General features: G+C 36.8%; 1 protein-coding gene across 11 annotated transcripts in view; it reads right to left on the reverse strand.

Moving 5' to 3' along the window:
• The window catches only part of LOC131072098 (sphingoid long-chain bases kinase 1), a 94,666-nt gene that overhangs the window by 65,930 nt on the left and 15,304 nt on the right, over positions 1 to 13,432 (reverse strand). For all 11 annotated transcript variants that reach the window (XM_058008149.2, XM_058008148.2, XM_058008139.2 and 8 more), the window contains 2 exons: positions 9,993 to 10,086; positions 9,774 to 9,811 (listed from right to left, as the gene is read on the reverse strand). In XM_058008149.2, the coding sequence (XP_057864132.1) occupies positions 9,774 to 9,811; positions 9,993 to 10,086 (132 nt within the window). The remainder of the gene's footprint in view (positions 1 to 9,773; positions 9,812 to 9,992; positions 10,087 to 13,432) is intronic.

Here is a 13,432-nt window from a genome sequence, read left to right on the forward strand (position 1 = left end):
TTGGTGTTCCCAACTGATTGTCTGATAACCCCCATGAGTAGCTACCTTCAATGATCAGGATTCTCAGATCAGTGGCCAACAAACAGGAGACAATAACTTGTTCTCCTCTGCACTTTATGTTCTGCTAGACCTAGGGGGCTGTTCCCTTCTTGCAATATCTGAAATATTTCTCTGCACACTGAGATATTGATTAGAGCAGAATGTTCTCACTTCTTTATCATGGAATGATTGGACTATATCTCAGATTAACTAAATCCTCGATACTTTATCTAAGATCAGCTCTTTGAGAACATGAAATAGCATAAACACATAAAAAGGGTAAAAGATTGTTTTTCTTGATTTGAGAGATTAGGATTCTAGGCTTTGAATCAGAAAAATATTCTCAGATCGATACCTATCCTGGGTAACAGAGTCAAAGCCTACACATAAGTGCCTTCTCTATGACAACACAACTTCTTACTCAGAGGATTGATGCATTACAGCAATATGTCCATGAAAGGGTATTATTTATGACTATTTTGATGATCCTTCAACACATTACACTTCCAACAATATCTGATCTTACACAAATTTAATCTATTTCTTGAATAGAAGCTTAAATCAGATACACAATATAGCAAATGTATATTGACAAGTTCAGAAACCCTTAGCAACTTTACCTGAAAAGAAAATGATTATATCCAAGAAGACAATCATAAACAACACACATATCAAGTGTTTTCCATATAACTCAATCTGCATACAAAATTGCCACATAAGATGCAAATAACTCACATGCACAATTTTAACCTGCAGCTCTAAACCGCACCTTTCTTATAGAACTTTCTTCATGATTACAAAACTTTCAACTAGAACCAGTCTCATAACTATATGACTCGGATATTAAAAATAGTTCAGCCCTTACTACATCAAAGGTTCCCTAATATAAAGAAAAGTACAAAATATGTCAGCCTAAAGCCTCAAATAACAAGTTTACAATATTTTGACTTTTACATATCAAAGAACTTGGGAACTTGTGCCCGTTACAATATTTGATTTGATCATTTAAAATGTGTTGATGGATCAGACAATTGCTAATGAAGAGCTCCAGTGGTAATGCTTGATACATTTGCATAGGCCAAAAATGGTGCACCACTTGAAAACTGCAAATCCCAAGTCAGCCTTGCAAGATTTGTTTCAACTGAAATCTTATCACAAACTGAAATGCAAATAGGCATTAGCTTTCATACCTATCCTCCCAAGATCCATACACCCTATCTTCTGTCCAACTGAAGTCCAAAATCTTAACAATCCTCTCATTGTGACATGTGTATTGGACATACAAGATTGCCATTGTGACTTGTATATTGGGCATCTACCAATGTTGTTACACAATTTCTCCAATAAAATCAGTTCATCCAGAACTGCATCGAAAGCCTTCATATCCAAATCCTCATCTACACATACCAAGGATATCACCTTTTGGCCGACAACACCAAATTCCACTTTCTGCTGCTATAGGGCTTTCACTTGGCCTTATTCATCCTTAAAGATCGCAACAATTTTGACCTCCATTTGGTCAATTGCCCTGACTTTCTCTCTAAGCTTCTTGTCCAATTTCATCATGTAGGAAACATCATACAAGGCATCCACTATTTCTACTACCCCTTTTAATTCGGGTGGTTTATTGGGATCATATCGGAATGACTTGACCATTTGTTTGATTGTAACAGTCCTCGGCATCCACCTATTTATTATCTCCTGCAGACTGGCAAAATCTTGTTCATGCTTCACCTAGGCCTAGTTCAAGTCTGCTATGGCTTTGCATGCATCATCGACTTTTCCATTTATTTTAGCTAACTGGTGGTTAACTAAATCTGGTACAATTTTGTTGTAAGCCTACATCTTATCTCCTTTCAATCCTTGTACTTGATTTTTGATCTTTGTAATTTCTGCAAGCAAAGCTTCTCTATATGATGGGAATGCTTCTCCTGAGGACATATTATAATTGGCACAGAGCCACTTGTATATGCTACATTTTTCTCCTCTTCATCTCTTAGTTTGACCAATACTTGCATTTACTTCTATTGCAAATAATTGAAATCCTGATAAAACTTATTCACTATGGCCTGACTAAACATGGTCATATCAACTACAAGAGTTGTTGAATCTAGAGCTGGTGTGTCTTCAACTCTCCTCATAACTAGATTGCCTCTTAATTGATCAATGCTCTCCACAACATTGGGCTTATTTATGTTTGGTTCAAGGGTCCAAATTGCTAGGGTTTCAAATGTTGGACTGAAACCAAACCCAAACACCTCCTCTACTTGATCCTCAGTTTTGAGCACTACTTTATTCTATCTTCTGATTGTTTCAAATGCTAGGGTACTAGCAAGGTCCCAATTTGGTAATAACAACATGCCACTCTCTATCACCATCCTTCTCCCTTCCTCTAGAGTGATGTTATCTGTCCTAAAGTCGAACTCAAAAAACACTAGCTTTGACAACATCCCAACTTGATGGATCTACTCTCTTCTTTTCTTCTTCGATCTTATTTTGATATTTTGATAAGCTGCCTGTTTTCTTCTCAACACAAAATCTTTGATTCCTGAATTTTTATAAACTCATCATCTGACAAGCCCAGTCTCTTACATCCCCTATATCATCACTAGCAATGTTCAAAGGGTCAATCGCTCCTATTATAGGGCATTGAGGGCACTATCATTCTAGTAGCCTCTTCTTCTTCTTTGACAGCTTCTGATTCAGTTTGCATTTCTTCCTTGGTGTCAATGATTTCAGTAGGAGTCTTACCTTTTACCTTTAAATCTCATACACAAAAATGGACTTATTCATATGAAGCCTCACAGTATTGAGGAATCCTTCAAGATCAAAATTGACTCTAGCAATAGCAGATGACAATCTATATTTGCTCAAGATAGAATATGTTTGATCTAGGCCATCTTTGTTGGCAACCTGAAAAATCACACCAACTCAAAGTTGTTGGAAACAAAGAGCCTTTCCTTTGACTCCTCAAATGAACTTTATCCAATTCATTTAATTGCCATCTAATCTCCGACTAGGCAATTCTCCTCAATACACACTGGCAACAGATGGGGTTTCATCGTAAACTCATACACTCTAAAATATGTAGAGTATAGGTTCAAATACCAATCTCCCCAATTATGCTTCACCCACAACTTTGGAGTCCTCTTATATGGCCTAATGAAATCCATTACATCCTTAGGGAGCCTTTCCATTTGTCCAGCAAAATAGGTCATCAGTTATCTAATAAAGAACTCCTCAAAAATTATGAAATTAGAGTTCTTACAATCCCTAACCGATATATAGGTCCATTATTGCACTAGAAGCTGGTTGTTCTAATCATCAAACTTTCTGGAACACAAAGTATTATCCCAAATCTATCTTCTTGCATACAAAAGCATATGACACATTAGAGAATAAAATTTGAATTCTAGGTCCACAGGATTGGCTTTGAAAGCCACCATTTGTATGCGCATTTGATCTACCAAGAATTTGGCAAAATCAAATTCAATGTAAACTATATCGTCCAAAATATCTAGGGCCATGTACATAATAGGAATTTGCATCTTCTGCTTTGCATCTTCACCTAGAAATTGACATATCAAATGGTAAGTTTTGATGAAATAATCTTCAAAAGTTTTGATACTGAATGGCTCTTTCTCAAAGATCTTCACTCCTTTCCCATCTGGCCCTTTTACCCTATATCCTAGGATCTTGACTCTTTTGTAGACACTCTTATGAGTTTCATACCTTCCTACAAAAGTGTCCAAGTCTATCACTTTAATGGCAGCTCTAGTCAAATTGGAAACTTTAGCAATGTAAGGCTTTATGAAGGCAATTATAGGACTACCATCAACTGCCAACACTTCGACTTCAAATAATATTGTTTGCCATTGCCTAGACAAATTAAGCATCTACAAACACATTGGGGATCACAACCTTCACCATGTCTAGGTACCAACCATTGCTTGGAGGGAACTGTGCCATCCTCTTCCTATAGCAATGCTCAAACAATGACCAATCAAATGTAGGCACATTTGCATCCCTAATTCCTCCCAAAACATCTACAAAATTTTCATCAACCTTCTTCTTGTCCTTCCCTTTCAACAAGTCAATTGACTTCCTTGCAGACTAGCCAAATGTACGCACATTTGCATCCCTAATTCCTCCCAAAACCTCTGCAAATTTTTCATCGACCTTCTTCTTCTTGTCCTCCTTCCCTTTCGACAAGTCAATTGGCTTCCTTGCAAACCCAAGGCATTGAATGATCAATGAGAACCGATCAGAGATGTTCTATGGACCAGCGCTGCCCCAATTGATCAAAGAGAAAACAATGGAATCATGAAGTGTGAAGTGTTGTCTTGCCGGAACTCCAGAACCGAAGTTCCTAAGTCCTCTTCACCGGAACTCCGAAACCCTGAAGTTCCCAAGTTCCTAAGTCCTCTTCCCTGGAACTTCAGAACCTCAAAGTTCCCAAGTTCCTAATTCCTCTTCCCCGGAACTCCGAAACCCCGAAGTTCCTAAGTTTTCCCTTCCTCTTCCTCGGAACCCCGAAGTTCCTAAGTTCCTAAGTCCTCTTCCCCGGAACTCCGAAACCCCAAAGTTCCCAAGTTCCCAAGTCCAATTCCCTGGAACCCCAAAGTTGCCAAGTTCCTAATTCCTCTTCCCCGAAAATCTGGAACCCCAAAGTTCCCAGGTTCCTAAGTCTTCCCTTCCTCTTCCCCGGAACCCCGAAGTTCCCAAGTTCCTAATTCCTCTTCCCCAAAACTCCAGAACCCCGAAATTCCCAAGTTCCTAAGTCTTCCCTTCCTCTTCCCCGGAACTCTAGAATCCCGAAGTTCCCAAGCAAAGTTCCCAAGTTCCTAAGTCCTTGCCCTTCCCTTCTTCAGAATCCCGAAACCCCAGAATCCCAAAATCGCCAAGTCCTTGCCTTTCCATACTTCGGGAACCTGTGTTTCCGAAGTCTTCCAAACTTCGGAAACCTAAGTTTCCCAAGTTTTCCGACTTCCTTCCGGCTTGCAACACTTCCAGATGGCGTGATCAACAGTCAAAGCTCTTAAAGCTCCAACAACTCTTGCGACTTGTACACTTTCTTTCATGGAGCTACAAGGGCGCATTTAATGATTTTTGCAAGATTTCCAATAGGTGGAGTACATGGCCATGCTTATTTGTGGTTACTTATGTCATGCATGCCTACATTGACTTTGAAATGTCAAACAATCCACCTTCTGTAAGTCCCTTTCTTCTTGGGATTGTGTTGTCAAGGTATGGCCAAGTTGCTTGCATGTACACAATATCAGCTGCATGCACTTCCCTACATTCCCTGACTGACAAGGGTCAAGGCTTCTCTTCCTTGACCAATGGTCTCTCCTCTGCGACCAATTTTCTATATAAAGGTTGTTAAGCCTCATTGTAAAGGGTTCTCTCCCTGCTGGCTTAAGCTATTCTATGCTCTTTCACTTCTCTTGAAGACTTGTATTTATCATGCATTTCTACAACTGTAAGTTTGGCCATTGGCCTTATAATGAATTGAAATCATCATTCTTGCCTTACTTCAACTTATGTATGTTGTGTATGTGTTCTTACCTTCATTGTAAGTGTATGTTTGTGGCTTTCTTTCACATATATGTTGTGTTAACCTATTTCTGAGTGTGACTTGTAGGAAGCCTTCTCCCCTCTTGACATTCAGCAAGTTCTAACCTCCATACATGCGTTGAGTTAATTCATGCAACTGAAGTTTGTGCATCTCCTGGGTATTTCAGTTGATTCTTTGTGCCATTTTGGGTGGGGAGAGAAACATCTCTTATCTTGGTGCATCACCTCCTTTAAATTTAAGTATTTCTCTCTTCCCTTTTCCTTTGCAAGTTGTTAGGATAGGTTTAGAAGTAAGATTTGGAGTATTGAGTTGGTTCAACACCTGCACTTGGATTGAGAAGGAAGTCGGCCTTCTCCGGAGATTCAACCCCCTTCCGCAAGGTCCCACACTTCAGGGTTGTTTCCATGTTTCACAAGGTTGCTGAGTTGATATCTCAACAAGGGTGCAAGCTTTTGTGACAACTACCATATATTGCTCTCAATTAAATGGTCAAAATCATGCATTAAATGCAAGAAACAGGCAAATATTGATTTTATTTTCCATCAAATCACCACTATGCAATTCTCCAACCACTAAACTAGAAAGTAGTCGTTTCGAACTTCAAATGTTGACTATCGATGTGTCTGAATCGCAGCAAAATCAAGGGCCACAATTCAAAGATCTATCCAAAAAATACATTTGGCCCACTTGAAATGATGTGAACCAATCAAAATACAACACCTTTAGATTTATTTTTCCACGTCAACTCCATTTGTACCAATAGCACACCAACGCAAGCCTTGTCGAGGCCCACACCATCGCCCCTATGCTCTTTCACTAAGCCTTGAGTCTTTGCTTACTTGGACAAGGTCTGCTTGCTACGGGTCTACTCAACACAACAGCACACCAAATATTCCAAGAATCGTTTTCAACATCGCACTACCACACTCCAACCAAAAGAAGGGATATTAGCCTTGTCGAACCAATGACTTAGGTCCAAATAAACAAAAATAAATGGCTAGTGCATCAACACAGCCCCGATAGGTCTGAAAATTCTAGAGCCTACGATGCCACAATAGTCGTCGATTAAACTTTAGAACCACAAATCAAGACTCTGGCAATATTAAAGGCACGGGATTGATCAGTCACTAGGCCTAAGGAACCGATTTCAGCCAAGGCAAGCCACAAAGTTACAACTTAAAAAGGGATCAACCATCTAGAGCCAATCAAAACAAAAATAGAACATAGGCTTGAAACAAAGCTAAGGGTTTAGGTTCTAAGACTCATATCGATGAACTTAGATATTTAGCAGGGTTTGAAGACCAAAGGGAAACCAAAATTAGGGGTGGCTCCACCAAAAAGATTGATTGCCAATACACTAAGGCATGAATGAGAGTCAACAAAAAAAAATAAATGATGGAATCACATCCATGCAATTGGGAGTGCATTGCACAATCATGATTTCAATTTCGGGTAATCCTCTCAATTGATAGCTTACTGCAACGTTCATCACTTTGTCCCCATTGTTGGGGACCAAAGTGCCAGTTGCAGAGATGCTTGCAGATACGGTAAGGTATGACAATTTTTATTAGGAAACTCAAGAGTAAACATTAAAGAGACCACATAATGACTTTTATTCACAAACTCAAGAGTCAATACCTAAAAGTCTATGTTTAAAATACAACCCAAGGAATCTAGTCTTGCAACTTGAGGGACAATTCAAAGTGACGGTAAGAACGAACCCGTGACACAAAAAGACTGGTATACCAAGGACAGAGTTTAGTTATGACATAATATTTTAATTTTTATTAGATTTTGTTTCAATTTTTACTCTTCAAATTCTTCTATTTCAAAATAGCGGGGTTACTTTGTATACAAGATGGACAATTTTCATTTATCTTTTAAATTATGTAGTGTGTTTTATGGAAGAAGAATAGCAAGTAGTTGAAGGTTTCAATTCCTTAGGAGCATGATTACTTATCTCAATGCCTGTTTGAAAAGGGGTCTCCCCATCCATGATCATGCTTGTCTAAAGTAGTTTTGGGCCTCATTTTGCATGAATGATATGGAAGATGAAAATGATTGTGGGAGCTTATTGCCGAGATGCGATTTCTTATTGTCCCACAACCACCACCTTTCAAACTAGCCAAATTGCATGTGTGCAACTATTTCTGTCAAAAGCATGGGGAACTTATAAAATGCAGCATAAGAAAGAAAACAATATACAACTTCTGATTTTAATATCCTTGAATAATTCACATGTGATGGTGGAAGAGATTATCATGAGGGCAAAGCCTGTCATATTTAAAGATAAAACCATATACTCAACTGACTATTATTTTAATAACCAATTTACAGATTTGTTTGACTATTAGGCCGCACCTGGTTAAAGTAAGTTGAGAATGATTGCAGAATGCATGGTGAGACTTTGAGAGAACCATGCAGCTAGTACTATTTCTGGAAGATGCATATTATCTCAATAAATTGTACCATCCATGCTTTAATACCACTGGATGAAAATTTATTTCATCATAACTTAAATGGTTGCCTCAGGAAAATGGATAAACAATGCATGCAAACTAGTGATTGGGAGCATCATTTGAAGAAGAATAGAAAAAGAATAATCATTTTTAGAGAAGAACGATGCATACAGAAGAAGAACCTCAAACATTAAACCTACATTAAAAATTGAGGATTTTATGCCTAGGCTTATGCCTGCCAAATATAATACAATCTAAGAAGCATGAAAGAAGACCTCCTATCTAAGAGTTAAGCAACACTAGCTGTCAGTAAGAGGGAAGACGTATGAGATTTTGTGCAACTCAAAGAATAGTAAAATCCTAGCCATAATTGTATATTCATTTCTTGGCACCACATGATTTAGAATGGACATGCATTAGAGTTTGTACAGCTATATATATCTTCCAATACACCAAAGTAAAGAACCAAAATCCTTTTCTGAAATGAAGGAGTAATTTAAAGGCTCCTCTCTCCTTTTTTTAGCCGTAAGTGGATCTACCTTCTTTCTAAGCCAATGCACATAAAGCCATGAACAAGGATCATAGGCATTGGTGAGAAATTTAAACTTGAGATGAAGTAGTGGAAGCCAACAACAGTGTGTTTGTGACACTGATCCAGTCCCATATACAATTTTCATTGTCAGGGATATATTGTCGCCATTATCATGGACACCACCCAAATTAGTGTGTATCATTGTATCTAAATGCAGTATTTGTCATGGATCATGTGCCCAACGGTAGGCTAAAAACACTTAACTGTGGGCATCAGTTAGCACATAGCTCAGTTATCTCCAATTTTTCTCCAGCAGATGCATGAGAAGATCATGCATTCTTAGAGCTTTGGAACAAGCACTACTAGCTGTTGAAATATTTAAGGAACCTTTTCTGCATTGGAAAATATTCATAAAGTAAAGGCAATATCAGCAGTAACGATCAGGGCAAAGACAATGTCTAAGTAAGCATGAGGTATGTTAGACTTGTAATAGTACATTTGATCTTCAAAACATACCAGATAATAAGAAAATATGTATTTTGGTTACTCTGGTCAAAGCAGCACTGGCTTGGGGCCCCCAAGATACCATGAAAAACTGAAGTCCTACCCTGGTGTTTCTCATGACAAAATCCATTTGGAAAGGCATTAAAAGCATTCAAAGATACTTGGCCCAGGAAAACCAATGGTGAACATATCTGGTATAGAGATCATACCTGAATTTTATGTCATCTAAGTTAGCACATTATGTAGATTAAATTTTATATCCTGTATTCGGTTAGTTATTCACCCTGATTTTCTTCCCTGATGTATTACAGTCTACTACTCTAAATGATATAATTTTATGAGAACGAAGATGCAATTTTAAGGTTCCAAATATAATTTTTTGATCCTGTTATTCCCCATTTCTAAAAGCAAGGTAGCCATCAAATTTAGAACCTCGATACTCTGTTTTCATAGTTTAAAATAATAGAATGGGATTACAAATAATCCTAACAGCCATGCATAATTCAAAGGGGTGCAAAATAATAGAATGGGATTACAAATAATCCTAACTTCATCCATGATGTATTGAACTAATTTTTAGAGAATAAATTTGAAGCACTATTTGACAGAGCAAATCAAATGGAAACAAGCATACTAAAATAGAGGAATAGAATCAATCAACCTCATTTATAATTCCATCTCCGCCAACACATATGATACCTGTAAAAGCATTATTGAAGTAAAATAAGATATTAAGAACAGTATAATTAATGCTTTGAATGTCACTGACAACACATGTTTCCCTGCTTGCAAAAAGTGAATGTATAGATACAGCAATCATTATTCTCCTTTGACAAAAAATGGTCCAGTAGAAAGTAGAAAGTAAAACTGAAAAACCTACCATCAGGAAATTTGCTCAGATCAACCTTGGAGGCCAAAGTACGTGCATGACCAGCAGATTCTGTTTCAACCACCTCAAGCTTGAAACCTGCAAGCTGTGAACAATTATACAGAACTAAGAAAGAAAAAAATTTATAAGCACCCATAGAATTAAAATTAGAAAATTCACCAAGTACTTTGAAACTAACAAGATTCTCATGATTCCAACAATGAATGGTTTAAAAATCTTTTCTCCAAATTTTTTGCAACAATACACAAAACATAAGAAGTCAAGACATAGTGGATCTTCGGCAAATTTTACTACACATGCTAGGATGTTGTTTGCCAATTTAATACTAATAGATAAACTTCAAATTTCATTGTTTAACAAGAAGCATACTAGCTCATGACAATTAGCATCAATTGTCATTCAGGATACCAGTCGGTATTTTCTAGATTTATGTGCTTCAGAAACTAACATAACAGTTTAAAGAGCTGCATAGCTGCCAATATTGTAACATGGACAAACTGGGGCCACATAAATTTCAGTCTTAGAATATGGCCATCTACAAGAACGAAAGTTGATTAACTAGTACCTGCACTGTTTAGAAGTGCTGTTAGTAAGCCAGAATAGGAAATGCCAAGTGTAGGCTACCTTTAAAAAAAGTAATTATCGACAAGAGAAGTCTTAGATTTCAATACTCTATATTTAACATTTTATTTTTTATTTTCAATTTTTCGCTAGTTTAGTCTGGTAAAAACATTGAAACAAGACTCACCCAGACTCATCAAGTCTGAGGTGAGGCACCCTCGGCAAGTCTGGGAGACTCAGCTGCCGACTCTCACTAGACTTGCCAAGTCTTGGCGAGTCCCGAGCCTAAGACTCAACCATTTTACTTTATTTTAAACAAGAAGTTAAAAATTTCAATGCAGTCTTGTTTCTACAGACTTCACTTTTCTTGTACTTGGTCACTATAACATCAGTCAGTCATGACTGCTCTATGACTATTTCCTATCCAAAACTACTTTGCTTCTCTACTCTTCTCAACCTAATTTGCATTGACCATCAAATCAAGGGCACCCTTTCTTCCTCCTTTCTTATTTCAATAGTTTAGCTAGTTCATTTGTATAAAACCCAGCTCTCTTGTTGTTTAGTTAGCATTAAATTTCATTCATTATATTCTTTATTTCCTTACACTTAAATTAACTAAATGAAGATGCTAGTTTAAAATTTAAACAATACACTAAAGTACAGTTTGAATTCTTCCCTACATAATAACTACATCATATTACATTAAATATAAACTATGTACATAAGTAGACTAACATATTGAATTCGACTTGGTGAAATATCGTCCCAACTAGTCATGGAGATGGAATGTAATAAAGAGGGATGTGTGAACTCCTTGTATGTTAAGTTGTGCATCATGATGTAAATAAATTCCATGAACATGTGAATAAGAAACTTGTAAAAAGGCTATGTTACCAAGTCATGTGATGATATTTCTACCCAAAGAATGACTATGGGACTCCTCACTTTGCTATCACATACACTTCTTTATTAGATACATGTGAAGATGTGATTAACATGAAGTTGCAATCGTTTACATTCTGCTTGTGAAGTTTTGTCATCCACAAGTGCCATTTGGCTTCAATCTATGGATGAAATTAAACATGTGAAACAAAATGTTAGGAGGATAAAAGTTCATCTTGTGGGCTTCATAATTTATTAATAGAAACTCAAATTTTCAGCTCCAAAGTGCATTCTAGGCTAGAGAACGAGATATATGCTATCACATACCTAGCCAAATCATCAAGAATCAGTTACCATTTTAATCATAAATGAAAACCAAAGGGCCCTAAATATTACCTATAAAATTGCCACTCAACTCAATAAACCTTAAGCTAGATTAATGTGTGCAAACAAAGAAAGTTGTGGCTGATGTTAACTTTACATCCTCAACTAATCTTCCAAGGAAAAATTTCATTACATTTCTCATAGCTCAAATGAGGCTATTGATGACACTTTACCTCATGTTTATAATGTCCTTCCAAGTCATTTCCAAACATTACCTTGGTTTTATGAATCATTAACTAGGATTAATGGTGTTTGATATGCATATGTATGTCTAGCCAGTTGATACTAAATAATGGTAAAATATTATGATAAATTGTTATTGTTGAATGTAAAATATTTTGGAAGGTGTAACATGTTGTTTATGAGTGGGTTGAGTCATTCATGCAGTTAGAAAGAAGTAACAAGTTGGTAATTGACAAATGTAGCAGTTGACTAGAAGTGCTGAAAAAGTCAAAAAACTAATTTCAGTAAAACGGACATCTCACTCATATCTTAACAAAAAGAGATCTAAAATCCTACCAAAGCATTTAAGCTGAGTTGCATTAGTTAATGAGGAGCATTCCCCAGAAGTTGCCTGAGACAAAGAAGCAGATTTTCAGGCAGCAGTTAAGGAATGAGTTCTAATTCAACTTGCACTCTTCTAACTCTTGATAATCTCGTGGATTTGGAAGTTATTGAAGACAATTGATAATCTCATGGATTTGGAAGTTATTGAAGACAAGGAATCATGAAGAAACTTGTGGAAAAACTAAATTATGAATCATAAGTCATTGTGACATGTTTCACCACATTTTCAGGTGTTTCTCCACATTTTCAGCCACAGTTACGTAGTAAGAGTTTGAAGAGGGTTAGAACTCTCTCAACTCATTTTAATTAGATCTTTATTATCAGTCATGAGTAGAATAGGTCGTCTTCTTGCTGCCATGAGAGGAGACATTTTTTATAAATTGTTGATTTTGTAATTAATCCAACTCTCAAGCCTCATGCATAAATCTAAGATCTTGTTGAGCTGTGAGAAGTTGTGTAAAGAGAGTATCCTAGTTAGTGTTGAGTTTTGTTAATGGTGTTTATGTTCAATCAGCAAGTCTGATATATGTCCATGTAATCTTTGATTTGCAATAAAAAGATAATTTGAGCAATGAAGCTTGTTTATTGAAGATGGAATGCTAATGACAAAGATTGTAGCAACTCAAGCAAGGGCCACTTGAGGAACTATGACTCTATCATAGTTTAGATTTATAGTAGTTTAGATTGTTATTCAATATGCTTTACTTTTATTAGTGAGTTGGTTATGATAGGTTTTGTTTTAGCATATTTGATTTCATTAGCTTTAGAGCAATCTGCCTGTAGACACTGCTGATGCAAATAACCAGTCTGCTTGCAGCCACTGTTGTGTAGTTAATTTTATTTCTAGCATTGTTATCTTTTCAATTCAGTTTATTGTTTTGAGTCGATTTGCTATACACAACTGATAGAACAACCTAGAAGGCTTCCTTAGTGCACATACAGTGTCGACATCATCCAAGAAGACACATCCTTGGGTTGATCAACAAATGAGTTTTAATGAGTTTGATGGCTACTTAGTGTTGTGACGTTTTCACACA

The sequence above is a fragment of the Cryptomeria japonica genome, chromosome 11 (genome assembly GCF_030272615.1).
Source record: "Cryptomeria japonica chromosome 11, Sugi_1.0, whole genome shotgun sequence".
NCBI classification, from domain to species: domain Eukaryota; kingdom Viridiplantae; phylum Streptophyta; class Pinopsida; order Cupressales; family Cupressaceae; genus Cryptomeria; species Cryptomeria japonica.